Genomic DNA, 27,660 nt, shown 5'->3' with positions numbered 1-27,660 from the left:
TTGCCGACTCGTTTGTGGTGCCTTTACATGTCACAAGAAGTCGAACAGATGGGCTGCATGGACAATCCTTGTATCGCTCAAGCAGAACTGAAAATGGACAGCACAGATATTTTTATAACCATGCTCTCAGTTTCCAGATCACAAGCAGTGCATACTTACCAGCCACGGCGATTGTGATTTTGTATCTGGCTCTCTGGTCCATGCGCCATCTGTATCTTCAGGCTCAGCCTCCTCCAGCTGTCACTCATTCAGGAGGTGGCTGGGCCTGAAGTCACAACAACGGCAGGACGACGGGAGAACCAGTTGCTGCATCACAAGCAGCGAGGCTGGTAAGTATGCACTACTTGTGATCTGGAGATGGAGAGCACGGATAATTATTATATTATATTATATATACACACACACACACACACACACACACACACACACACAGTGTCAGTATCAGTTTCGCTTTATATTTTGCAGCCACACAAACCCCGGTTTACACAGGAAGGTGTGCGGACAATAAAGATACATTTTTGAGAAGCCTAAAAAGATGCGGTCATTAATACAAATTATGCCTGGTCTTCAGCTGATAGCTGTCACTTTTACCCATGCGATTGTTGTCTATAGGCGCTCCAGCTGATAATCATCCTTTATAAAAAAAAAAGACCATAAAAGGTGTACATACCGTTTCACAATCTACTCTTGGAAGGACAAGTCTAAGGGCCAATTTTTATGATACACAAAATCATTGAACTCACAGAAACTGTACTCTCTCTCTTATGACTGTATGCACAGACAACATTGGCATGAATGCCTAGGAATCATACAGATTCGGACCAGGAGAACAAAGCTGCTGATTCATGAGATACTAACCTACAAAACAAAAAACAAACACTATAGTAGGGCCTAAAAGAGTAGTAAGTGTCTATCAGTGTATGCATCACTAGACACAGTTGTTTGCCAATAACTGCATGGTGGCCAATATGCCCTGGTTACCCAGAAGCCATACAGTGGGTATAGTAGAGTAGGAGAGAGATGTTACCTGCACCTCTGCGACACATGGCATCTGCCACTGGCGTAGCTACTGTGAAGGCAGGGAAGGCGACTGCTATGGGGCACCTGCATGAAGGGGGCCCGAGGAAGCCTGCCCTGCCTTCATGGTAGGTACCCCGCTCCCCCAGGGGTCCAGAGAGGAAGAGGGACCCCCACTGCACTGTTCAGCCCCCTCACTGTAGTGCGAGGTGAGCAGGCTGAACAGAGGAGCAGGACCTGCCAGACGGCACAGGAGAGGGATGAAGGACCTTTGGGTCACATGACCCAAAGGTCCTCAATACCTATGTGAAGATCAGCACGGACTACAGGAGGAGGAGGGGGGGGGGGAAGCCTGGGAGCTGTAAGTGCTGTGTATTTGTGTCAGTGAGTGTATATATGTATATGTCAGTGTGTGTATATATGTATCTGTGTATATATATTTATATGTCAGTATGTGTATGTATCTGTGGCTGTGTGTGTGTGTGTGTGTGTGTGTGTGTGTGTGTGTGTGTGTGTGTGTGTGTGTGTGTGTGTGTGTGTGTGTCAGCAATGTCTGTAGCACTGGTCTGCAGCAGCTTCTATTAATGCTGGGCTCTAATAGAAGAACCCACCATTAATATCTGCAGCATTTTCTTATTACAATCAGATGATTTCCCTGTGAACAGTCTATTCATGGAGTATACATCAGCACTAGTGTAATCACATTACAGCGTATATATGTGTGTATGTCAGTGGCGTATCTGTATATACGTTAATGGTGCCTCTGTGTGTGTATATATGTGCGTCAATGTGTGTATATGTGCGAACAGGATTTATGGGGCCCCAGTTTTTGCTATGGGGCCCCATGAATCCTAGCTACGCCCCTGGCATCTGCATACTATACATCAGGCCTAGCTCTCCAGCCTCTATCAGCTGTGTACTACAAGGAAGAATAGATTTCTTACTATCTCCTTGGAGTTTCCTTTCATATTAAAAGCACAATGCCTTCTAATAGCCCCTATTATTTTCAGTAGGCAGTACATTACAGAGACATACTGGAAAAGGTTTTTCTGACAGCAAGGGGGAAGTAATACAAGGTCATTTTAGCTAAAGAAATTATATGGTAAATTCATATTTTCAGTAATTCCATAATGACCATTGTGCTTCGACATCAATGATCTGGTTAATTCCTTTACTGACATTTCTAATAAGCAGGGTTTATATTACTGTAGCAGATTAACCCTCCACACAGCAAGGCCAGCTAACAGAGGTGACATCATGCAGGCTTTGCAGGTGCACAGGTCTGTCTGTACAGCCTAATTGCAAAAATCAGCTGTAATTTTCTGGTTTAGAAGTAAACACCTTCTTACAGTGCGCTGCAAGTAAAAAGAAGTGCGATAAACAGGTGATAAAAAGTCCAAGGCAAAAATGTGCACATGCCTGTTTTTATAAGATAAAAGGTAACTCGACCCTTACAGGACACTAATAGAACAATCAAATTTCCTAATATTTTATGTTTTTGTTTATTTTTCAAATTTACCATAGCAACTAAACAAACCGTATTTCATCCCGTCAGTTATAACACCTTCTTAGGTAAGTGAACCAAGGCATATTCCATTTGCACCATCGATTATGTGTTGGATCAGGTCTCACAGCTAGAGATGAGCGAACCAGGTTTGGGTTAGAGTCCATCCGAACCCAAATCGGCATTTGATTAGCGTTGTCTGCTGAAGTTGCAGCCCTAAAGGCCCTATTCCACGGAACGATTATCGTCCGTATGCGGCCGCTACGGACGATAATCGTCCCGTGGAATTGAGTGCAACGATCAGCAGACATCGTTCATGTCGGCTGATCGTTGCAGTCGCTTGTTTTTCAACATGTTGAACTACAAGCGACTGATATAGCAGCGATCTGCTGCCATCGCTCCGTTGAATAGGAGCATCGGCAGCAGATGCTGCTGTATCCTATGGGCGGCCCCCCGCCGCCCCTCACCGGACTCACCCGCGTTGAATAGCGGTGGCAGCGAGCGGGGAACGAGAGTGAGCTGAGAGCGCTCGTTTGCTCCTCTAGACGGCCCGTGGAATAGGCTCATAAGGTTGTCTGGAAAACATGGATACAGCCAATGACTACATCCATGATTTCCACATAGCCTGAGGGCTTTATCCAACTTCAGCAGCCACCGCTAATCAAATGCCGAAAGTCGGGTTCGGATGGACTCCAGCATGCTCTAGGTTCGCTCATCTCTATTCACAGCCTATTCCAAAGTGGTCTGTGAGGGTTCTATCAAATCATATGATGGAATTGGAGAAAGCCTCCAATGCAAATATGAAACGAATTTGCGTTTACACTGAGCGATAATGTGCCCGATCGTACGATTAACGATTTTGAAGTAACTTTTTTTTTTTATAATTATCAGCATTTGAACGGAACGATATATCGTACGGAAAAATCGTTGTGCGATCGCTTAAGCCTATCTCGCACATAGTATAAATCAGTGAACGACGTGTATCAGTGAACGACTTTACACGTAACGATCTGCGATTTTTTAGCAAGCGTCGATTTAAGGACATGTTGTAAGATCAAAATGAACGATTTCTCGCTCGTCGTTCGATCGTTCGCTGCGTTTACACGTACGATTATCGTTCGAATTCGATCGTTATCGTGTAAATTCGAACGATAATCGTTCCATGTAAACGCAGCATTAGGCAAACCTGTCAATGTTTTGTGTTTAGCACAGCCGAACCTGAACACACTGCGTTTGATCCTTGTGGCCACCGCCCGAAGCAGTCCTGAAAACCATGGATACAGCCAAAGACTTTTTCCATGTTTTCCTGGCAGCTCTAGAGCAGAAATTACCATTTCAAAATCTCCAGTCTTCCAGTACTTATCAGCTTCTGTATGTCCTTCAGGAATGGTGTATTCTTTCCAGTCTGACATGGTGCTCTCTGCTGCCACCTCTGTCCATGTCAGGAACTGCCCAGAGCAGGAGCAAATCCCCATAGGAGCTTTCTAGAGCAGTAGAAGTTTTCTGTCATGGCCAAAGGTGGCAACAGAGAGCACTGTGTCAGACTGGAAAGAATACACCAGTTCTTGCAGGACATACAGCAGCTGATAAGTACTGAAAGACTGAAATTTTGAAATAGAAAATTAGAATTAATTAGCAAATTTGTATGACACCAGTTTATTTAAGAAAAAAAAATAAATTGCCGGAGTACCCCTTAAAAGGGTTATCCAGCGACAATCTTTTTCTTTCAAATCAACTGGTGTCAGAAAGTTATATAGATATGAAATTTACTTCTATTAAAAAAATCTTAAGTCTTCCTATACTTATTAGCTGCTGTATGTCAGGCAGGATATGTTTTATTTTCAGTCTGACACAGTGCTCTCTGCTGACATCTCTGGCCGAAACAGGAACTTTGTCTCGGTTTTCTTTGAATCCCCATAGAAAACCTCTCCTGCTCTGGACAGTTCCTGTCTCGGCCAAAGATGTCAGCAGAGAACAGAGAGCAGTGTGTCAGACTGAAAATAAAACATTTCTTGCATGACATACAGCAGCTGATAAGTATGGGAAGACTTGAGATTTTTTTAATAGAAGTAAATTACAAATCTATATAAACTTTCTGACCCCAGTTGATTTGAAAAAAAAAAAATGCTGGACAGCCCCTTTAAAGATTTTTGGTTCTGCAAGAAGACAGATTAATAATAGCAGCGGGCTAAATAGTGTTCATCTATGTCAGGGATGGGCTACCTTGGCCCTCCAACTTTTGCAAAACTATAATTTGGTAATAATGGGAACGGTAGTTTTCTAACAGCTTACATTGTACACCATTACTATACAAACCCCCTACCTTCTATGCCTCTTTAGACAACCAAGCACTTAGAGACCACATGTAATTTTAGAGCAGAATACATAAGACACCTAAAAGCACATGGAGTACATGGTGTACTCAGCTGCATCCACTTTATATGAAACCACTGAACTGCTTATAGAGTTCTTAAGATAATAAAGTTATGTGACCCGAACACATAATGGGCCCCTATTTTACAATATATACAGTAACTAACTAATATAACTTTGGTACCAATAATATTCCCCCAGAGCAGATTGTAGAGGACTGATGGATTTACCATCATCCCATGCATCCAGGATGAGGTACGGATACTACCAGAGCTTCTGCAGAATATATTAATATATTAAGAAAAATGAGCCTATTATGTGCCCTGCGCAGTAAATCAGCCAGGTTATGCAGAGATACTGACGCAGCAGATTAAGGGGCACATAGCCAGGCACTTTATTATGGATGTAACTAGCCGGGTAGCAGCCCTGACATGCTATGGACACCACACATTGAAGAGTGAAGAACAAGTATAGGATTCCCTGTGGACGATCGTTCAGCATTTGGGCCTTAGGCTGTATCCATGTTTTCCAGGCCTGGGCTCAGGTCTCTAAATACATTAGTATAGGTAGGCACGACATTTAGGAATAAAGTTAGGCCGTACTGGGGGGGTTGAAAACCACATGAGGGGAGGCCGGCATGACTGGGTCTTGGCTGCTAGGGGTGATACAAGGGTTACTAGGGATGCAGGGGTTAATAATTTAAGAGGTGGGGAAAAGGGGACCAGTGTTTTGAATTTGGGGGTGAAATGATTGGTGAGATGGAGGGTGTGACAGGAGTGGTGGGGGCCAGGTATATAGGGAGCGTGCAGAGGGTGGGGGGGGGGTACCTTTTGAGCTTGTGCTTACTGGCGAGATCTACCACCCTCTCTCCCTATTGTTGCTCCCTTTCTTCGTCGTAACGGGAAATCTGGGGATGGGAGTGGTCACTGTCGAGGCAGCTGTGATTCTCGGAGTCAGTTGCTGTTCATTGGTTTTGGAGTGGCAGGAAGGGAACGTAGTAGTTCTGGACTACTGCATAAGTGGTTATGGTGAATTAGTGTTAGCGGAATTTTGGGGACTGGCGGAGGAGAATAACTAACCCCTAGCAGGGAGGCGAGGGTTAGTAAAGCACACAGCCATTTACTGGTTGTTGGTTGTGAGCTGGCGGCAAATCAGCTGCAGGTAATTTTTGTGTGTGGTTGAAAGTGGGACCCCCCCAGTAGAATTTATGGCTTTAGGGTACGTGCATATGCTGCAAATCCACAGCATGTGAACTTAGAGCGGTTGCCCATTAGCTGCACAAAATATTTCTATTACAATGGAAATGACCGAAACATGAACAATGATGCAGCGGGTGACGGTGACTTCTCAACCTCTATATGGTTACACTTTGCGGAGCACAAGAGAAAATTAATTTAAGTGACAGCGGGAGGAAGAGGGGGCAGATAGTTCACAACCAAATGTGTTTGTCAGAAGCAATTTGTCTAATTTGGGGGGGGGGGGGTTGTGAAGGAAATAATTTACAATAATTTTAACATTTTACATGCAAGGATAGTTTGTCAGCACTGTACTGAATCTACCGATAGAGACTTTACATAGTCTTATAAGTAAATTTACTATAGTAGCTAAGTGCACACTACGGGATTTTGCGTCTGTCATTGCAGACGGCCATCAAAAAGATGTCCGATATTTGTTGGGAACAGCTGTCTGTACTGATCGTGATCATTATAGATGGCCGTCATTAGCAAATATCGGACGTCTTGTTGACAGCTGTCGGCAATGATGAACGCAAAATGGTGGTAAATAGGAAATAGGAAGACCAGATACTGTAAAATACTGTAGCTTAGGAAACATTTGCTATCACACAGAAGATAGGTGTAAGAATCAAAGACAAAATGGATTATATTAGACAGTTTTGTTTTTTACTTTGCCATAATTTTTGTCCTCTATAGATGGATGGAGTCACCTACCTGTTTTCTAATGTCAATGGGGGGGGGGGGGGGGAGTAGACCCACAAAGAAAGGAGATATGGGAAATCTAAGCTGATGCAGTCCTACTCCGCATGTAACAGATCAGCCGCACCCTCTCAGACACAGAATAAGATTAGTACCTAAGACGTAAGTGGGATCCATCACATGCACAACGGTTACATAAGCCTTGATTTCATTTGAATACACAAGAATTTCGCATTTGCCTTTTAAAAAGGTCCCTTTATTCCAGAGAGGACCCACACCACAAAGCCAGCAGGTCCTGGGATCAGACAGGGTTATGGAAACGTATAGGTAAATTAGCATTTAAGTGAAAAGCTGTCTGAGGATTTCCAATGTTCCCAATGTGCAAAATGGAGGGGAAAAGTCTTAACAAAAAAACAACAACTTTTTTTTGCCATTCCTGCACTCTCATACACAAACATTTGTGTAGAACACAAAGAAACCATAAGGATGGCTTCACAGCTTGTAATTAAAAAAAAAAAAAAAAAAAAAAAAAAAAGACATCCAGCTTTTATTTGTGCAGTTTAGATCCAGTCTTCATTCTACAGCGGGTCCTCTGCTTACTCCGGCAGTAGATGACACACGCTGTGTTTTGCCATCCCCACGGCATAGGGCAGGAATAGCCCTGCTTGCTTTACCTGTAAAATCAGCCGCACACCTATGTGACAGCCACGGTCAAGCAAGTGCAGCAGAATACACCAGTGCCAACGGCAAAGGGGCTTGTAAGAAGTTTAGTTTCCATCATGCAGTAAAAAAACAGAGGCAGAATGACTAGCTTGTAAGTTAGCTGGCCAGGAGTAAAGATGTTATAAAAGAACACAGCACAGAAGAGAAGGGGGAAAAAAAAAATTGGAAAACTACTATGTTTTTTCTTCTGTTGCGTTCTTAAATATTTAGGCATAGCTAAATAAAGTACGGGCCCCATAAATCCTAGTGTCAAGGGGGAGGTGTATGCCCCCTCCCCCAACTACGTGGCTCTCACAGCAGCATCAACCCCCCCTCCCCCGGGATGGCATACCTCTTCAGAGCGGTGATCACAGCATACTGCCCCCATGGGGGGTCCATGAGAGCCGCTCTAAAGAGCAGAGCTGCACCATCCATGGGCACGAGGGTTGGCCGTACCATGAAGGCAAGCCACGGTCTGCCAGGGGGCCTAGGCTCCCCTGCTGCACAGGCCCCATAGCAGCTGCGTGGTCTGCCTCCATGGTTGCTACGCCACTGCCCTTTTTTTAACATATAGACTGCTTTACTTTTGACAATTGTTTATCGTTAGAGGTATTCTACCCATATACACAACATAATGCACAGGTTTCCCAGCGGAGGTACAGTGAGCTGCCTTACTTTTACTCCATAATGCACTTTTACTCCATAATGCACAAAAACAAAACAAATTATATAGTCTACATGTTGGTTTTTCAGACAACTGACAGTGTAACTTTGTTATATGGTGACATTTGTATCCAAGACACCTCGGTCCATGTCAGCCATACTAGGATGTGCTGCAGAAGGAAATGATACAGCGGAGAATACATATAGGTCAATCTCAGGTTTATTTGTTTGCAAAATCCCCTGGTCCCTTAAAACAGAGACATCTCTATAAACCAAAGTGATCTGTGCAATGTCTGATGTGCGACATCCAGCTCCGACTATGACCTATGACAAATTCATTGTAATAAAAAGATATACGTCTAAAGTGTGAAATGCGATGTTCCAATTTAAAACCCATCTCAATTGATTTATTTTCCCAATTTATTTTCACCGACTACAAGCCTCATCCACAGTAGCACCCTGCTGGAAACAACCTGAGCACAATGGCAGTAAAAGGAATCTATTAATCTAGACAAAGGTAGAACAAGGTCTGTGGCGGCCACTGAACCATCTACTTCTATCCCTACAGAGCCCTGCCTAACAAAACATTGTCTATACAACATCAACATAATCTTATTGATCCCATGTGGTGTGACCAAAAACAAGCAATACTGGCATAATTATTCACTGAATTTCTCATTTATATGGAAAGACGATTGGTTGTTATAGGCAAAAAACAGACAATCCCCTCCACTGCCGAGAATTATAAGGTCATGTATTGCCTACATATTTCTGATTCGAAAAAAAAACACATTTAGGGTGCGTTCACACCTACAGGATCCGCAGCAGATTTGATGCGGTGTTCGGTTATTTAAATGAAATCTGCTGCGGATACGCAGCAGAAAATCAGCTGCGGATCCGGTAAGTGTGAACGTACTCTTAAGTATCTGGCTCTAATCAGTTTCCATTTTCTTAATTTTATTATGTTTTTTCATATATTGGTATGGGGGCTGCCATCTTGCCTGAATGGTTTTGAACAGCATTTAGTGATATGCTTTACAGCATATACAACAGAAAGGACCTGTCTATTGATTTTGAAACAATGTTGAGCATAATCTGAACTTTGAAGGGGTTTTCTACACAGGGGGATGCTATTGTTTTAAGGCTTAATGTGCAAAACACTGTTATAGTGTTAGAATTTAACCGATAATCGTTTGTGTAAATGCAGGCAACAACCAAATGACCAACAAGAAATCGTTCATTAGACACCAAAATCATTGTTAATAATTTGCTGTAATCCCCCATTCATTCACTGTAATTCCACATTTGTTCACTACTTATTCAGTGTAATTCCACATTGTTTCTTCATTTGCCGGGATCAGAAGAGTACGAGTTGGTAACTAACAACTATCGTTCTGTGCAGCATGGTGAACAATTTCAAGTTAACGATAAATGATCTGGTTTGTGATTGTTTATTATTAAAATCGATTTGTCTACTAGGACCCTAAGTGAGCACTGACCTGCTAGATTGGTGCTTGCTTACTGAGACTTTAAAGGGGTTATCCAGCGCTACAAAAACATGGCCACTTTTGCCCAACTCTTGTCTCCAGGTCAGGTGTGGTTTGCAATTAAGCTCCATTTACTTTATTGGAACCGAGTTTCAAACCCCACCCAATCTGGAGACAAGAGTGGTGCAAAAGTGGCCATGTATTTGTAGCAGTGGATAACCCCTTTAACACGCCTTGATAATCCCACGGGTATATTTTGCAAATGTCCGTGCAGCCCTTGCATCACCAATTACACAGGGAGATGTGTGGGCAATTAATTTTTTTGACATATTGAATGACAACGATCAGCTGATGAGAGAGTATTTGCTTAAAGGGGTAGTGCGGCGTTAAGAAATTATTCACAAAATAACACACATTACAAAGTTGTACAAACGCGGCACACAGGGAAGAGGGCCATTCACATACATAACATACATTACAAAGTTGTATAACTTTGTAATGTGTGTTATTTTGTGAATAATTTCTTAGCGCCGCACTACCCCTTTAAAGCAACTCTGTACCCACAATCTCTCCCCCCCCTGAAAACCACTTGTACCTTTGGATAGCTGCTTTTAATCCAAGATCTGTCCTGGGGTCCGTTCGGCAGGTGATGCAGTTATTGTCCTAAAAAACAACTTTTAAACTTACAGCCCCGTGCCCTACGGGCGTGGCTTAGAATATCTGTGCCCTAACTTTGCACTACCCCTCCGTCCCTCCTCCCCACCCTCTTCATCATTAGGAATGCCACTGGAACATTTTCTCCATGCTGAACATTTGCACAGACGTATTAACGGTCCAGCCCATGTGCCGTCCTCTCACAGCTGAGGAATAGGAGACAATCTGCCTGAAGCATTCCTAATGATGAGGAGGGCGGGGAGGGGGGACAGAGAGGTTGTGCCAGCCTTATGCATACACAATCTAGGCCACTCCCGTAGGGCACGGGGCTGCCAGTTTAAAAGTTGTTTTTTTAGGACAAATAACTGTATCACCTGCCAAACGGACCCCAGGACAGATCTTGGATTAAAAGCAGCTATCTGAAGGTACAAGTGGTTTGGAGGGGTCAGATTGTGGGTACAGAGTCGCTTTAATGGTCAGCCGTTTTGTCTATTACCCGAAGAGCTATCTGCCCGATTCGGCAGATAATTGCTCCGTGTAATAGGGCTTTTTACTGGGGGTCCCCTTTCATTGTAATGTAGATTACTTTATACCAGCCCCCTACTTATTACAGAAGAAACAGGACGTCTGTTAAGTTTTAGATATAGTGACAAGAATGAAAACTACAAAATGTCAGGATTTTAAAATGGATCACGAAAAATAAAAAAATGATATGTTTAAGGGTACATTCACACATACTGTATCATTGCAGATATCACACTGCGCAAAATCCGCTGCCATTCTATGTATTGTTATGGCTTATGGCTCAACATTCACACAGTGGATTTTCATTTTGCTGCGAGAATTTAGCCACGGCCTACTTAACATTGGCTGCTGGACCTTAAACAAGATAATACTTTACCTGTTAAGGAGGCCGTGGCTCCCAGTGAAATGAAGTCAGTAGAGGGGTGCAGCGGATTTCGCTGTGAACTTAGTACGTGTGAATGTATTCTAACATATAAACATTTTCTGATTACACATTCCCTTTAAGAGCAGTATAAAGCACATAGCAAACATACCCACAGACCCCAATCACCCAAAGTCTCATTCTGGCCTCCATTCAGATGTTTTTTTGTTTGCTGGAACAGCACAGACCTCTGGACAACTCCATAGAGGATAACCTCTTTAAACATACTTTTTAAAGACTATTCGGTTATGTTTTTTCAAATTTTCCATTTTACTAGCAAAATCATCAAATAACCCTGAAGTCTTGCAGTTCTGCAGTTTTCTATTCTGGGCACTGAGCCTAATACTATACTGACACTTCCTGTTCTGTACAGATCACCTTTCAGCAGGCCATTCCTTATGACACACAGGATTACAGTGAAAGACAACACCAGATTATGAAGGACCATTCATAATAAGTAATTGTTAGACCTCTACAATGGTCACAGAGCATGCCTAAAAAACTGACCAGAATTCAACACATCCCCTCTAGTGTACAGCTGCCCCATATCCATGGCCTACTGTAAAGCCTCTCTCAATGCTGTTAAGGCGTATTACGAATTTCCAAGAAAAGCGAGCAGGTTGAAAGACCACGATCAGCTGACATAGTGCTTGTCAACAGATTGTTGCCTTTCATCATGCGCTATTACACTAAACTATTAGCCTGAATGCAAGTAAGGCTGATAATAGTGTAGTGTAACGGGGCCCTTAAGCAGCTCAGACAAGAGGATTGTCTCAAAAGTTGGGCCAAATTGGTGACTATCCTGTGGACACCAGTTTTGTGCAGAAAAGGCTGATCTGCACTCCTGCCTTGATCTTCAATGGTTTTGTCTTGATGAAACAACCTCTAATGGCTTATTAAAAACGTAGTCAAAGCTGCGTGAACCAATTGTGCCGACTAAACAGCTACGCCAAGTGCCGCTCTGGGTGTTTAACACTGCTAGTGAATCAGTCAGCTGGGCAATGCAGTGCAACAAAATCCTTATCCCCTGCCCTGGGCAATCACCATCTCAGGCTGGTATATCCTGACACGGAGCTATTGAGTATTCATAGCTAGCAGTGGACTCGTACAATATTTAATCTCCATCCACAGGCATGCCCACACAGAAATCCCAATCACCAGAACACACAAGGATCCACGTATTTAGCTAAGGTTATGGATTAATTATGCAACGTGTGTATAAATATATTGTGCGCCTCCGACAACAAAATACAGGAAGGCCAATTATATAGCGCACTGAGCAGATGCCTAAAGCAATAAAATGATTCAATGAATAGTAGTGGCGCCTGAGCTAAGAATTCATGAAGCGTGCATACATAATATAAACCAGAAAACACTTCACTGGGCAAAAAGTCTACAAACAACTCCTATATTCATCAGCAAATACACCCGGAAACGGATGAGGGGGGAGGAGGACCATCATAAACTGACATCCTCAGACGCATTTTTATTACATGGAACAGAGGAACCAACAGATTCTTAATTGTTTAAGAGAAGAACTCAACATTCCGCCAGTTAATCGTTTTTTACGTCACATATTTATAGTCACTTCTACTTTCTAGAACATTCATCTTTAAATCACTCAGCACAGAACACTGGATTTTGCGCCAAATTTCTGAGCCAAGTAGTTTCTATTCTAATATTGACAGTCAAAGATCCCTGACAGCTCTGCTCATACACCATGTTGCGGTTGTTGCGGCTGGGGGACCCTCTAGAGACACTGCAGGTATCCTTATCAGTGGCGACCCACCACCTATGACTGATGTCTTCTAGACAGGATGTTGGATGAAGCTGATGTCACTCACGGGTATATGCGAGTACATTTAAGATAATATCAATGACGCCACTGTAAACTGTGGTTACTCATACACTGTCCATGATGACTCTGCAAATTGCCTGTGCCAATCCAAAGACCAAGACCCTATATACTTCACTAATGAAAGGGTATAGCGAGGAGTCATATATATTTTGCTAAGATCAGCCAAACAGAGTGAATCCTCATAGATCAAGAGTCCAGAGACTATGTTAGTTTACTAGACCACTAGACTATGTTCACCATTTGTAGCCAAAACCAGAAGTGGGATCCACATAAGATTTGCACCTCCTTCTGTTTAGTGGCTTTTACTATTCAAATGTTGTCGTTCATTTATTGTTGGTGGTTACTGTACCCATGTGAACTGCCAGTCACCAAATTTTTTGCATTCTGACAGTATGTAACCACCCGTCTATTTCTTTATGTTAAAATCTGATAAATAAAGAATTTATAAAAAAAAAAAAAAAAAAAAAAAGATTTGCACCTCTTTCAGTTTTTCAGACTCAGTTCTGATTTGGGCTAAAATTGTGTGCGAGTATTTCATTGGGCTAAAATTGTGTGCGAGTATTGCAGAGTACAGCAATGAATGGGGATGAATTGCCAACATTGACCCCATTGCAATCACAGACATGAGGCAAATAGACTCAGCCGTGACAACAAGTGCATTCCGTATAATGACTGGTCATGGTTTTGTGGTTTGGGTGCTGGACATATGCTCTGGCCCATAGACTAGAATGGGTCTGCATTCCAGCTGTGCAAGGGGCCTTAGAGCTTTTCTTTGTTCTCCCCATCTCCTTTATCTGTTCCCTATGGTAAAAGCTGCTAAAGTTACCCCCTTTACTTAGAAAAACAGCACCTTGTCCTCAGTTTGGGTGCAGTTTTGCTGTTCTATTTCATTGAAGTGAATGAAGCTGAATTGTAACACAAAAACACAGCCAAGACAGGGGTGGTGCAGTTTTTACAAGAAAGTAGAGGTGCTTTTCTAGTCCTGGTTAGCCCCTTAAAATCAGAACATGTTCCAACCACCTCTAGTTCATCAAACGTTCTTCGTCCTATACGATCCTAGTTTCTCTATGTCAGCGTCTCATTTTAAAGGCAGTGTACAAAGCTACAGCTAGGGAGGAAATAAATTATATAATGAAAATCTATATATAGTACAGCGCACCCAACGCATTCAGCAATGTAATGCAGCTGCCATCTTGGTATCCAGGCCTGCTCTATGGCTTGCAGGCAATCAGCATTAAATTCTATGCAGCTAAAATACACAAACGTATAGATCCATGAATAATGAATGAAAATAAAGCTTGATGCATTTTTATCCTGTTGTTGAATCAGTCATATAGGTCTTCTCCCTTGCTCCAGAGACTTTGCTCGGTTGATACCCTGCTGAAGAGTGGTGATTGTGCACTTACATAGACTATAAGAAGATGGCATCTGTTCAATGACAGTGAGTGGCCTAACCTGTGCTCTCATGCATAAGGAAGCATTGGTGACTGTAAATACAATGTAATGTATGTATGTAAATGTAATAACACACCCCTGATCTACTAGAGATGCTACACAGTTGTACATTAGATATAGATATCCAAGCGCTTCCAAACTAGGCCAGTTTTGTGCCATGTTGTATAACCACAGTGATAGGCTCAGATTTGTAGCAGGACACAGCAAATAATTTTCCAGTTAGCGGCATACTGTACACTCAGCACTTTCTTCTCCTTAACGCTGGATACGGACATCACTATTATCAGCATTGATCACACTAGCCGAGACCTAAATATGCAGTTTACTATAGAAGAAAAATAACCTGTAACGCTACATAAAATTGTGTGATGCAGTATTATATATGTAGCAGAACAATATTATGACACAGCCACTAAAGTAGTGGATGCCATCCATAGTCTGTAAACCAGTGGTGTAGCTACCATAGAGGCAGGGTAGGTAGTTGCTATGGGGCCCGTGCAGGAGGGGGGGCCAGGGGGAGAAGGTAAGAGTGTGTGGTTATCCAGTGCTACAAAAACATGGCCACTTTCTTGCAGAGACAACACAACTCTTGTCTCCAGTTCAGGTTTGCAATTAAGCTCTATTCACTTTAATGGAAATGAGCAGCAAAACCCCGCCCAAGCTGGAGACAAGAGTCAGGCTGTCTCTAGAAGAAAGTGGCCATGTTTTTGTAGCGCTGGATAACCCCTTATGTACTGCAGTGTGTAAGTGACCCAATGCTTACTTACATGCTGCAACACAAAAAAGGGTTAACAAGCAGAAGACAGATCTCTGCTTCACTGCACTGACAACCTCTGACCTCTGTTCTTCAGCTGTACAATCAAGTATATAACAACATTTTTACAGAGTCCACGTAGCAAGGTCATACAACTCTTTAGTATGAAGCCGCGACCATTATTAGGGGTATAAAAAGTTCCTAGCCTCCTACACCCCCCTGAACATCGACAGCAACTTTTTCAGCCCAGCTAAGTCTACTGTACTGTACAGTGTGCTAGGAGAGAGCACTTTCTAACTGTAGTCGTAGTCAGCAAATATAATCCTGCAGCTTTAGGTCAGGCAGGGCAATAGTCAGGCTGTGGACAATGTGACAGATGTGGCTGAACCCAGAATCTGGCTTTGGGGTTTGTACAGTAGAGAATCAACTAAACAGTGGATGTTGCTGCTTTTCTTCCAGAGTTTATAAATAACACAGGCATTATGGAATACCATATGCTCAATATTTAATTGGTAGGATTGCAAACATGATGGCCTCGCCACATACAGTTACAGTACCACCTTCACAGAAGTAGTGCTCCCCTTTATAGTGATAGTGCCCTCTCAGTGACCCCACACAAAAAAAAAAAAAAAAAAAGGGAGCCCTAAACAAAGAATTCTCCTTCACCCCATTCGCACTGTAAATAAAGCAGCACATCTACAGCCTTTTTTTTTTTTAGCAGCACTGTGTTATACCATCACTGCAACGTCCTGGATTGTGTTGTGTCTCATAGGTCCCGGGCTTAAAGTGCTCTTAGACTATTAGACTGAACGGTAAGGCAGGGAACCCAGCTCCACTGTTCAGCTTTATCCACATCCTAACATTTACGTTAAAAAGGGCCCCAAGGAGATGATTTTAATTGTGTAGCGGCCAACTTGTAGCATCCCGAATTTCTCCAGCATATGCACAATGCTTACTGGGACGGCAGTATGGCCTGATGAAAGATTTACTTTTAGGCTATGTTCACACGCTGTAAGAGACCAGCTGTTCTGTGACCTGGCCAGGTCATGGAACGACCGGTCTCTGCAAATATCATCCTGGCCGGTACTGCAGTACTAGCCGGATGATTTTTCTGGTCGCAGTGTTCTGATGCGGGCGCATCAGCGAGCGCCCGCATCAGAACTCTAACAGCACAAAATGAAGCAAGCGGCTGGAGCCGCTCGCTTCATTGTGTGAACTAACAGGTCTTTCACCGAATTGCGGCCACAGAAAACTGACATGTCAGTTCTTCACAGCGCCGCATGGGATCCTGGCCGGAGTGTATACGCTCCAGCCGGGATCCCATAGAAAGAGAGGCAATGTGCATACATGTGCTGATGGCAACAACGGCCGTACTTTTACGTAGTGTGAACATAGCCTAAGGGTGCGTTCGCACGTACTGCAAATCTGCAGCAAATCCTGTACGTGTGAACGCACCCTGAGGCAATACAGCCATGTGGACACACCTTTATGGCTGCACAGGGTTCCTAGTGGTCTGTGTCTGTATCTCACACCTGTAGCCTAGATATATGAGCACAGGCCCATGAAATTCTTAAAGAGGATTTTTCAGCAGGTTAGACCAATTTATCCTGCTGATATCTCCTTATTGCACATGAGGTGCTGAGGATGAAGGCGTATCTCTTACCTTCATCCTCTGTGACATTCCTGTGCAGTTGTTAAATGTAATCATGACTCCAGTAAGGCTGTTAGGAGTTGATAATTCTTAGAAAAGGCAGGCCGGCTGTGGGGCAGTGCCGCAAACTGCTTTATCGGAGACACAGTTACATTAACAACTGCACAGAAACTGTTCCGAGGATGAAGGTTAGAGACATACCTTCATCCTCAGCATCCTGTGCGCAAAAAGGACATATTAGCTGATAGTTCCCCTTTAAGGCTTCCAGACACGTTAATGTCAAAGAGAAGATCAGGCATGTTGGATTTCACCAGACTAAGGGTAGGTTCACACTACAGAACCCGAGCAGAGAATTTCTGACGGATTCCGTAGCTAGTACCCGTTCACAGCCACGCGCCTCACTGCCTGTGCCATAGACATCATTCTATGAATGGGCGGATTCCACATTCCGCCGAAAGAATTGACAATTGTCAATTATTTTGGTGGATAGCAGAATCGGGACGCTCATAGAATGGTGTCTACGGAGCCAGCAAAAAGGCGCGCAGCCGTGAACGGGTACAAGCTACGGAATCAGTCAGAAATTCTCTGCTCGGGTTCTGTAGTGTGAACCTACCCTAATCTCTTTGTTCTCAAGGAAAAAACTGCTGTCCCCACCACATAAGGGTGGGTTCACACTACGGAATTCTCGCGGATAAACTCTGCGAAATTCCGCCAGCTGTACGTGCGCCTTTCTGCCGGCTCCATAAAAACCATTCTATGGGCCGGCTGATTCCGCATTCTGGCGAAAGAACTGACATGTCAATTCTTTTGGCGGAATGCGAAAATCAGCCAGCCTATAGAATGGTGTCTATGGAGCCGGCGGAAAGGCCCGCGTCCGTGAGCGCATACAGCCAGCGGAATTCCACGGAGTTTATCCGCGAGAATTCCACAATGTTAACCCACCCTTATTCAGAGAAACAAAACACATGGTACCTTTCATACATCAGTATGTGTTTCCATACTTCAGAAAACGGCCTTTATTTTTCTGCAAGGGGCCAATCCCAACATCTAAAGTGCTGAAGGTTGTAGCACCACCTCACTCCCGTCCCCCTGTATATCTGCCCTGCTTGGTGCTCAGCTGCAACCCAGAGACAGGGATGGGAGGGGGAGTGAGCAGACACTTCAGCTTGCTGCTCTTCAGGGGCTTGGGAATGCCTCTGGAACATCATTCCAGAAAATTAAAGTATTCACTTATACGGGTCCTTAGATTTTCCTGACCTCTAGGATAGAAGTCAAGTAGGGCGTCATCAGATCCCACATAGCTAATACTGTAGGGACAACCGTTATTGTAATTGTACATAGGGTACAATTGTGATCTGATCAATACTGACCGCAAAAGGTAGTAAACATCCAATATATTTCAAATTTCACAGGAAAGTCTTAAGCTTCCAACATGGTTTCATCTATAGACGTGCTCAAAAGTTAACCCATCCCGATTTGCCTTCATATATAGTTATTCTCTGGAAACCTCAGCATGATGAAACGTTTGTACATCTCATCCTATGAATTACAAACCACTCACTGGAAACATGGCTGCATAGACTGTTCCCTCCACAGGATAATTCCCTATCTAACATATCGGATCACTATAGAATCATGGCTTCTGCTATCATGTGAGCCCTGACTTTTTTTTTTTTTCTGAGCCTGCGTTGTTCTGACTGATGAAACGCAGCAAAAATCTGACCAGATCAGCAATGTGAACAGATCCTTACCATATGTATACACAAACACATCTGATAATATTTACAGGATGAGTAATATTTACATTTTTTAGAATATTTGTCCCCTGTATTTTGAAAACATTTTACCTACTTGCTGCCCCCATCCTGCAGATTGCACAGCCTGCACAGAGTTATACACAGACTGAACTTGCAGTTTTTGCAGATCCTGGACAGTGTGGTTTGGGGAGTAGGTGACGTATGTGAGGAGCGAGCTGCACAGTCACAGGACTAGCAGTGCAGATAATTATTACATAACCATGAAGACCTCTAGGACCTTATGTCATGCCTGTGATTATACAACTAGATAAGTTCATTTCCTGCCTATTGCATAAAGATGATGAAATTTATCAGATGACCAAAGCAAAATATTCGTCAGCACAAGCTGGAAACTGATCAATACAGAAGCCATCATTTACCAGGCCAGAATGGTGCAAACACACTTCTGCAGAATTAGCAATTAGATAGCCTATAGGTGATCCATCCCACACAATGCGTGGGATCTCCAAATCTATAATCATACGCATTGCACAAACACTGGACCACCATACAAGCAAAGCCTATAGGTCTCTGGGGATTCTCCATGACCTCTAACACATACAATCACATACACTGATAGAAACACACCATGATCTTACCTGAAGTTCACACCATGCTACCTCCACCCATGTCTCTGTATCCAGACCCTTATAAACAGTCTTAAAGGAGCCTCTTCCAATTTCAATGTCAAACTTTAAAAACCTGCCATCGGGGGAGGTAGAAACAGCTTTAATGTCCGAGTCCTCCTCATCATCTTCCTCCTCTTCTTTTTTGGACTTTGGTGCCTCTTTAGAAGTTTCAGGTTCATCTTTTTTCTCTTGTTCCACTTGGTCCGGTGGTCCTTCTACTTTGTTTTCCTTAGGGGTCTCAGATTTGGGTTCAGGGACCTCTTTGGTCAAAGCCTGGTCACTGGCCCCATGAACTCTCTTGGCAATGGCTCTCCTGGCTCTAGAGATAGGGATGACCTTGTTGCGATGTTGAGATTCACTTAAATCTAGAACCGGAGGTTCTTCTTGATCCGACTCTATTACAGTTCTTCTTAAGAACCTCAGCTTGACCGTTTTTAAGTCTTTAGCAGCTGGCACAAGCTGGGTATCTTTCCCCGAGTTGAGCATTGCAGTGTCTAGGATATCCACACTAGTGTTCATCCCATGAAAATTTATAAGTCTCCCCCTAGAGTCATTGGATTCTGCTGGACCCCCCAAATCCTTTCTGCGATGAACCCCACTTTCCATTAGATTAGTGGCTGTAGGCTGAGAGCTGTGTCTCCCCAGTCTGGTGGAATCATGGTACATAGCAGTTTAAGAAGAAGAAAAAAAAAAAAAAACTCAGATTTCCCTGCAGGAGGCTGTGACGCAGACAGATGCAGTTGCAGCAGCCCTTCCTAAAGCTCCCATGTAAAGGTTAGAAAAGTCTGCCCCCCCAGATCACTGCAGATCCGCTGTCAGTGCTGCGAGCCCGGATCCTGTCAGAAAACCACAGGAACCTGCAAGAAGGAGACAAATCATTAGATAGACACAAGCAGCATGGACCCACTCCCCATCTGCACCCAGGAGCTGTCCAGCACCACCTCCCATCCACTGGGGTCAGCAAAGACACGTGGGGAAAGTGGGCTAGAGCTCTCCACATCCCAAGGAGATGATGACGTGCGGGGCGTGATGTAGTGAGCACAGGTCAGATGGAGCTGCGGACACAGGGTCAGATGAAGGGGGGGGGGGGGGGGGGGGGGGGGGGAGATAATAAAACCCTCATACATGGTTCTCTGTGCACTGACATACCCCTATAAAGTGGGATCCTGATCAGAAATCAAAGAGGGGTACAACAAGGCCCTGGCACCCAGAATTAAACGAAGACTAGGTGACGATATAGGTCCCAGGCCTGGCAGACATTTATAAAGAACACCCACCGATAGACACTGGTATCAGGCCTGGCATGTTTACTATACAGAATAGGTGCCAGGCCTGCCATCCTCTCCACTGCCAACCTACAGCATTAAAACAGTCATGATATTCTGAATGCGACAAAGTGCAGCCTGGGGGGGGGGGGGGAATCCTGTGTGGCCCTGCAGCAACATGCATGCCTGCTTAACCCCTGCACTGCTGGCTGACTCCAGAAAGGAAGATACAAAAGAGCACTAAGAGGGAGCACATGCAGGCTGGGGATGGGCAGGGGCAGACAGTGCTCCCATAGATCCCAGGGGTACCTGTGCATAACATGTATATAGAGAGAGTATACAGATAGAACTTCTCACCTCTACACAATGAGCCCACATGTCTCCTGCTGCTGACCCCACCCCAGCATGCCCTGCTCCCCCTGCATACCCACCCTGGTGACAGGACAGCGCCCCCAATACATGGCAGCTCAGTGGGCGCCGGCTGCGCCCCCCACGTCCCCCTGTGCTCGGCCTCCGCTTTGTAGTGACATCTCCATTCAGCTGCTGGACAAGGGGATGCCTAGGTGGGCAATGCAGGGAGGAGGAAGAGCAGGAGGAGGAGGAGAAGAGGCTGGGGAGGAGGAGGAGGAGGATCCGCCGGCCCTGGACCAAGAAGGAGCCGGCAGCTGGGAGCTCGCCCCTCCCTGATGGATGGTGACAGCCGGGAGCTCACCGGGGACTGCGCTACGGTCTAGGGCAGCATCACACTCCCGGCCAGTGGGAGAATCCGCTGTGTGCACGGACCTCACTGATCGGCAGATCTGTGACCGACCGAATGGAACGTGCGATCTGCTGCCCGATGCGACCAATAGCCGGGGGTGCATGCTCAGAACAACAGAAGTGGGGGACCATAGACCACCTGGCTGATCCACCTAATATATTTTATAGATACATTTTTAAAGGGTCTGCACTGGTAGACATTTACATTGATGGGAATGATTGTGAAATATAATCTTTAAAAAAAATGGGGGGCATGTAGAAATGATGGAAAAGAGGGGTTAAACTTAACCTGGAGCCATAGGAGCCATAGGAGAGAGGTGTAGAAACATCTATGAATTACAACCGTCTGAATAGCTGCCAGGTGAAGGACCTTTTACACATGCAGATGCACGTGCAAAAAAAAATCGTTCAAATTTAAATCGATAATCTTTGCTCATATGACATTGATCGCAGCTTTTGAATCGTTCAAGTCTTTGGGCCCTATTACACCAAACAATTATTGGCCGTACTTACTACGTACGATCACCGGCCGTTCCAGCTGATAATAGTTGGTGTAATAGGTCATGTTAAAAAGTCACAGATAGCCGACATTCGCAGTGTCAGCTGATTGTGGTCTTCCAACATGATGGCTCAAAACAATCGCAATCGTCTCCTGCCTGTCGCTCCAAGTAATAGGAGTGGTGGCTGCAGAACGCCACTTTCTTTAATGGGCAGCCCGGACGATCTAAGGGTTCTACTACACAGGACGATTATCGTGCAAAAAATCGTTATATCGTTCGAATTTAAACAATAATCGTTCTGTGTAATCGAAAAATCGTTCGTATGTCGTTGATCGTTTTATTACCCTATTCCACGGAACAATTATGGACCAATATTGGCCGGTAATCGTCCCACGAAATAGGAGGCAACGATTAGCTGACATTGTTCATGTCGGCTGATCGTTTAAGTCGTTTGTCTTTTAACATGTTGAAAGACAAACGACTTTTATAGCAGCGATTTGCTGCTGCCACTACGTGTAACAGGAACGGCAGCAGCAGACCGCCGCTATATCCTATGGGCTGCCCGGACGATCAGTGATCACCCCGGGCAGACACCGCTCCTTTGCTCTTCAGAGTCGGGCCATGGAATACGGCCTTTAGATCTGAACCTAAAATTATCGTTAATCGTTCCCTGTAATTCCACATTCGTTCGCTCAAGTTCTGCATTTTTTCACTAATTGTTCAGTGTAATTGCACATTGTTCATAGTTTTTCTGGGATCAAATGGAGTAAACGATCATAGTAACAGTCGCAATAACAATCCTAGTAACGATCGTAACTAACGACCATCGTTCTGTGTAATGTGGTGAACGATTTCAGGTTAACCATAACCGTAATCTTGTTAGCAATCGTTAATCGGTAAAAATCTCTCTGTGTAATAGGACCCTAGGAATCATCTGGGCAGCCCGTCCTGCAGCTCCCTGCTTGCCTCCTATGTGTGTAACAGCACAGACAGCGAACGGGGAACGAGGTGGAAGCGTGCGCTGACCTGACAGGTTGGCGCCCACTTCCTCTTGTGCCGTGTAATACAGCCCTTTCAGTGTAAACACTCATCATTCACAGTATATAGATATAAACGCAACTGCGATCACGATTTAGCTGTACGTGTAAAAGGACCCCAACGCTACAGAGCAATATGTAGCAGAAATCTGAGGCTTACCCTTGGTGTGCTTCGTGTGGTTAGCATGTGTACTCCAAAGCAAGATATATACAATGGACTAGATTTACTGGTGCAAATGCATCACAATTTGGGTCAACGCTGTCCAGGCATGATGGGAATTGTAGTTTTGTAACAGCTGGAGGGCGGGAGGTTCACCACCCCTGGCCTTAACATAGTATCCAGATTTAAAGATCATTCTGCGATTTTAGATTGTCCATCTACATTTGTGCTCTCTAAAAAGTAGATAATATTAGTAATTTCCCCTATTATGTGAACATAACCCAAATGTCTGGTCAGCTGTGGCCCCACATGCCAAAATCAGCTGCATACTACCAGGGCATGGGAAGAGAGTCTGACCTGTTACAGTATGTAACCATGAGGACACCCGTCTCATTTTTTCAAATACACTGGTATCAGAAAGTTGTACAGATTCGTAAATTACTTACTTTTAAAAATCGCAAGCCTTCCAGTACTTATCAGCTGCTGTATGTCCTGCGTTAAGTGGTGTATTCTTTCCAGTCTGACACAGTGCTCTCTGCCGCCACCTCTGTCTGCGACAGGAACTGTCCAGAGCAGGTAGCAAATCCCTGTAGAAAACCTTTTTTGCACTTGGACAGTTCCTGTCATGGACATAAGTGGCAGAAGAGAGCACTGTGTCAGACTGGAAAGAATACCCCACTTCCCACAGGACATATAGCAGCTGATAAGTACTGAAAGACTGGAGATTTTCAAGTAGAAGTAACTTACAAACCTATATACCTTTCTATTAACAGTTGATTTGAAGGAGAAAAAAAAAACATTTTGTGCCAGAGTTCCCCTTTAAATCCAGACCTGGGCACTGTGTACTATGCAATGGATGTGTCCAGGCTTCTTTGCCTACAGCAGGGGTGTCAAACTGTGGCCCTCCAGCTGTTGTAATAGTACAGTTCCCATCATGCCTGGACAGGCAATGCTTGGTTATAAAACAGGAGGGGCTGAACAGGTTGATATAAAGCTTTATGGAAAAAAATCCAGCATAGCATGTCATGTAGTCATGTAACTCACGTCAAGTGAGCGGTCTTATGTGAAAGCGGTCAGTAGGACCACCCACTTGCCAATTTAGCCTAGAATGAGCAGAGATTTACATCAATAGCTGTATATAAATTTGCCCAGCTCCTCCTGCTCTATAACATGATGCTGAGACATTATGTCCTATATGCAATGGTTCTAGAAGAGGATACAGCCGTAATGAGACAAACAAGACAATTTTCAGATCAGTGGTACAGTATGCGCCTATGGACTTCTATAGGTTCCATATCATATTATATGGCCAATACCAGTGTGACAGGTAATGCACAGTCTGTAGTATGGGATGGGGAGGAATTCTTAAATTGACTGTACCACCAGGCCCCGGCTGAAGCACTGGAGGCGGGCCGACCCACCCTTAGTGGGAAGACACTCAAGCCCCTTTGTGACATGACTCCATTAGAATCAATGGAACCCTATCATAGAGGGGCTGGGGTTTCCTCCCACTAAGGGTGGGTCGGCCCACCTCCAGTGCTTCAGCCTGGGCCTGGTGGTACAGTCACTTTAAACATGTAAAACTCTGCAATGACGTTTGCTTAAAGGAGCATTCCAGCAATACATTCATTACCAGGGTGCCAGTGTTTGCATGCACAGAAGCCATACATAGGGAACCATGTGAGCATGTCCTGAGAGCTAATAAACCCCTTTAGTATCCAGGACTGAAAAAAACATTGCTGCTTTCTTCCAAACACAGCTCCACCCCTGTCCTCAGGTTGTGTGTGGTATTACACATCATGAGCTGCAGTGCCACACACAAAGGGTGCGTGCACACTACGGAATTCCTGCGTATGGACCACGGCGGATTCTGTTGCTCGTACCCACACACGGCAGCGCGCATCTCCACCCGTGTCATAGAAACTTTTCTATGCACGGTCAGATTCCAAAATTCCGCTAAAAAAAGTGACATGTCAATTCTTTCGGCAGAATGCGGGATCCTCCCATGCATAGAATAGTGTCTATGGCACGGGCGGAGATGCGTGCTGCCGCGTGCGAGTACGAGCAACAAAGTCCGCCGCGGCTCATACTCGGGTTTTCCGTAGTGTGCACGCACCCAAACTGAGGACTAGTGTTACACAGTTTCTGAAAGAAAGTAGCTATGTTTACTGAATACTGGATAATCCCTTTAAAGTAATACTACTACCCCCACCATGCACACCTGTTAGTCCCACTATCCACATATAATGACAGCTCTGCTCTCCTATAGTTTCTGCATCATCCCAGGTGTTATACTAGGAATATAGGATATTGTATATCAATGTATTGAACTTACTTCTATAACTCCAGGATGTACAGATTACAGCTCCTGGGGCAGTAATATCATGAATGAATCACACCACTTCCCAGCAGGCTATACATTGTGCACCCTCCTTATTATACACAGGTGAGCTGGGCTCCTGATAACGCCTGTGCTGGTCAGGTGGTCAGGCAGATAAGTCACATGACAGAGCTGCTTTAAAGGAGTTATCCAGCACTACTAAAACATGGCCACTTACTGTTGTCTCCAGTTCATGTGCGGTTTGCAATTAAGCTCCATTTACTTCAATGGAACTGAGTTTCAAAACCCCACCCAAACTGGACACAACAGTAGGGGGAAAGTGGCAATGTTTTTGTAGCGCTGGATAACCCCTTTAAAGGGAAACTCCAAGAAAAAAATAAGAACCTCTGCTCTGAAGTTACTCATTAGGATTTGTGACCACCACAATCCTGACTGACAGGGAAAGGTAGGTTGTTGCCAGAACATATAGTTAGCCGAATTACCTTCGAGGGAATGGGGACCAAGGCATAGTAATTACAGGCTACATAGTAATCATAGAGCTACATGGTGACCCATTCTATGGATAATGCAGCTAAATGTCACCATGTTGCATCTCCTACATTGTGCTGCATTGCAGGTAACATAAGTGAATGGAGTTTTGTTGCGGCCTTCAAGTGTCCACGATGTGACATTGGGTGAGAATCCATCTTTGTAGATTGATTTCTGGAAGTGGCCACTAACTGGTTGCAAGCTAATCCTATGTGCTTACATTAGAAAGAAATACATGGATCTGTCAATATGTTCCGGAACGTTCTCAGAACCTGAACGCTCAGCATTTGATTCCCTGGGGTTACAGATGTTGGATGCCGCCCTAGGTCTGCCAGGAAAACATGGATACAGCCTATGGTTGTAGCCATGTTTTCCAGAAGCGCTCAGGTTCGGAGAATGTTCATGGACATATTGACAGATCTGCTTAAAGGGGTTATCCAGCGCTACAAAAACATGGCCACTTTTCCCCCTACTGTTGTCTCCAGTTCAGGTGTGGTTGGCAATTAAGCTCCATTTACTTCAATGGAACAGAGTGGCAAAACCCCACCCAAACTGGAGACAACAGTAGGAGGAAAGTTGCCATGTTTTTGTAGTGCTGGATAACCCCTTTAACACTAATAGTAATCTCTGGCCAGTCACCAGGTAGCCCCAGCCTTATACTGACAGCACCTTTCTGTATGTCCTCTTATTTATGCCAGGGTAGGGAGCTTTATACACACTGGGGGAGATTTATCAAACATGGTGTAAAGTGAAACTGGCTCAGTTGCCCCTAGCAACCAATCAGATTCCAACTTTCATTCCTCACAGACGCTTTGGAAAAAGAAAGGGGTAATCTGATTGGTTGCTAGGGGCAACTGAGCCAGTTTCACTTTACACCATGTTTGATAAATCTCCCATGATTCACTTTTGGACTTCATCAGGTAAAGGGGGCTCTGTGAAGAGGTGAATTACATAGTTCAGTGCGCTCCAGCAATCCAAGCCTCATTCATTAAAGAGGCTGTCTAGAAAAAATATTTCTTTCAAATCAACTGGTTTCAGAAAATTATATAGATTTGTAATTTACTTCTATTTAAAAATCCCAAGTCTTCCAGTACTTATCAGCTGCTGTATGTCCTGCAGTAAGTGGCGTATTCTTTCCAGTCTGACACAGTGCTCTCTGCTGCCACCCCTGTCCGAGACAGGAACTCTCCAGAGCAGGAAAGATTTTCTATGGGAATTTGCTCTGTACAGTTCCTGACATTCACAGAGGTGGCAGCAGAGAGCACTGTGTCAGACTGAAAAGAAAACGCCACTTCCTGCAGGACAAACAGCAGTTGATAAGTACTGGGAGACTTGAGATTTTTAAGCAGAAGTAAATTTTAAATCTCTATAAGGGTACAAACACACACACCGTATACGCAGCAGATACGCAGCAAATACGCAGCAGATCTGCAGCAGATTTGAGGCTGTGTTCAGTTATTTAGATCTAATCTGCTGCGTATTTGTTGAGTATTTGCTGCGTATTTGCTGCGTATCGCAGCAGTAAATACGCTGCGTATACGGTGTGTGTGTTTATACCCTGACTTTCTGAAACTAGTTGATTTGAAAGTAAAATATTTTCTCTGAAGTACCCCTTTAAATGCTAATTCACATGATGCAGATTTATGC

At 44.2% G+C, this 27,660-nt stretch overlaps 1 protein-coding gene across 13 annotated transcripts in view; it reads right to left on the bottom strand.

Annotated features, from left to right (window-relative positions):
• WNK2 (WNK lysine deficient protein kinase 2) overlaps positions 1–21,183 on the bottom strand; it is a 149,633-nt gene extending 128,450 nt beyond the window's left edge. For all 13 annotated transcript variants that reach the window (XM_069967054.1, XM_069967055.1, XM_069967050.1 and 10 more), the window contains exons 1-2: positions 21,120–21,183; positions 19,394–20,280 (exon numbers count right to left, since the gene is read on the bottom strand). In XM_069967054.1, the coding sequence (XP_069823155.1) occupies positions 19,394–20,089 (696 nt within the window). In that variant the 5' untranslated portion in view covers positions 20,090–20,280; positions 21,120–21,183. The remainder of the gene's footprint in view (positions 1–19,393; positions 20,281–21,119) is intronic.
• Between the last annotated feature and the right edge of the window lie 6,477 nt (positions 21,184–27,660).

This window comes from Dendropsophus ebraccatus, chromosome 4 (genome assembly GCF_027789765.1).
Source record: "Dendropsophus ebraccatus isolate aDenEbr1 chromosome 4, aDenEbr1.pat, whole genome shotgun sequence".
Classification (NCBI taxonomy): domain Eukaryota; kingdom Metazoa; phylum Chordata; class Amphibia; order Anura; family Hylidae; genus Dendropsophus; species Dendropsophus ebraccatus.
Note: the sequence above shows the minus strand (reverse complement) of the source record. Positions and strands in the feature narration are given on the sequence as shown.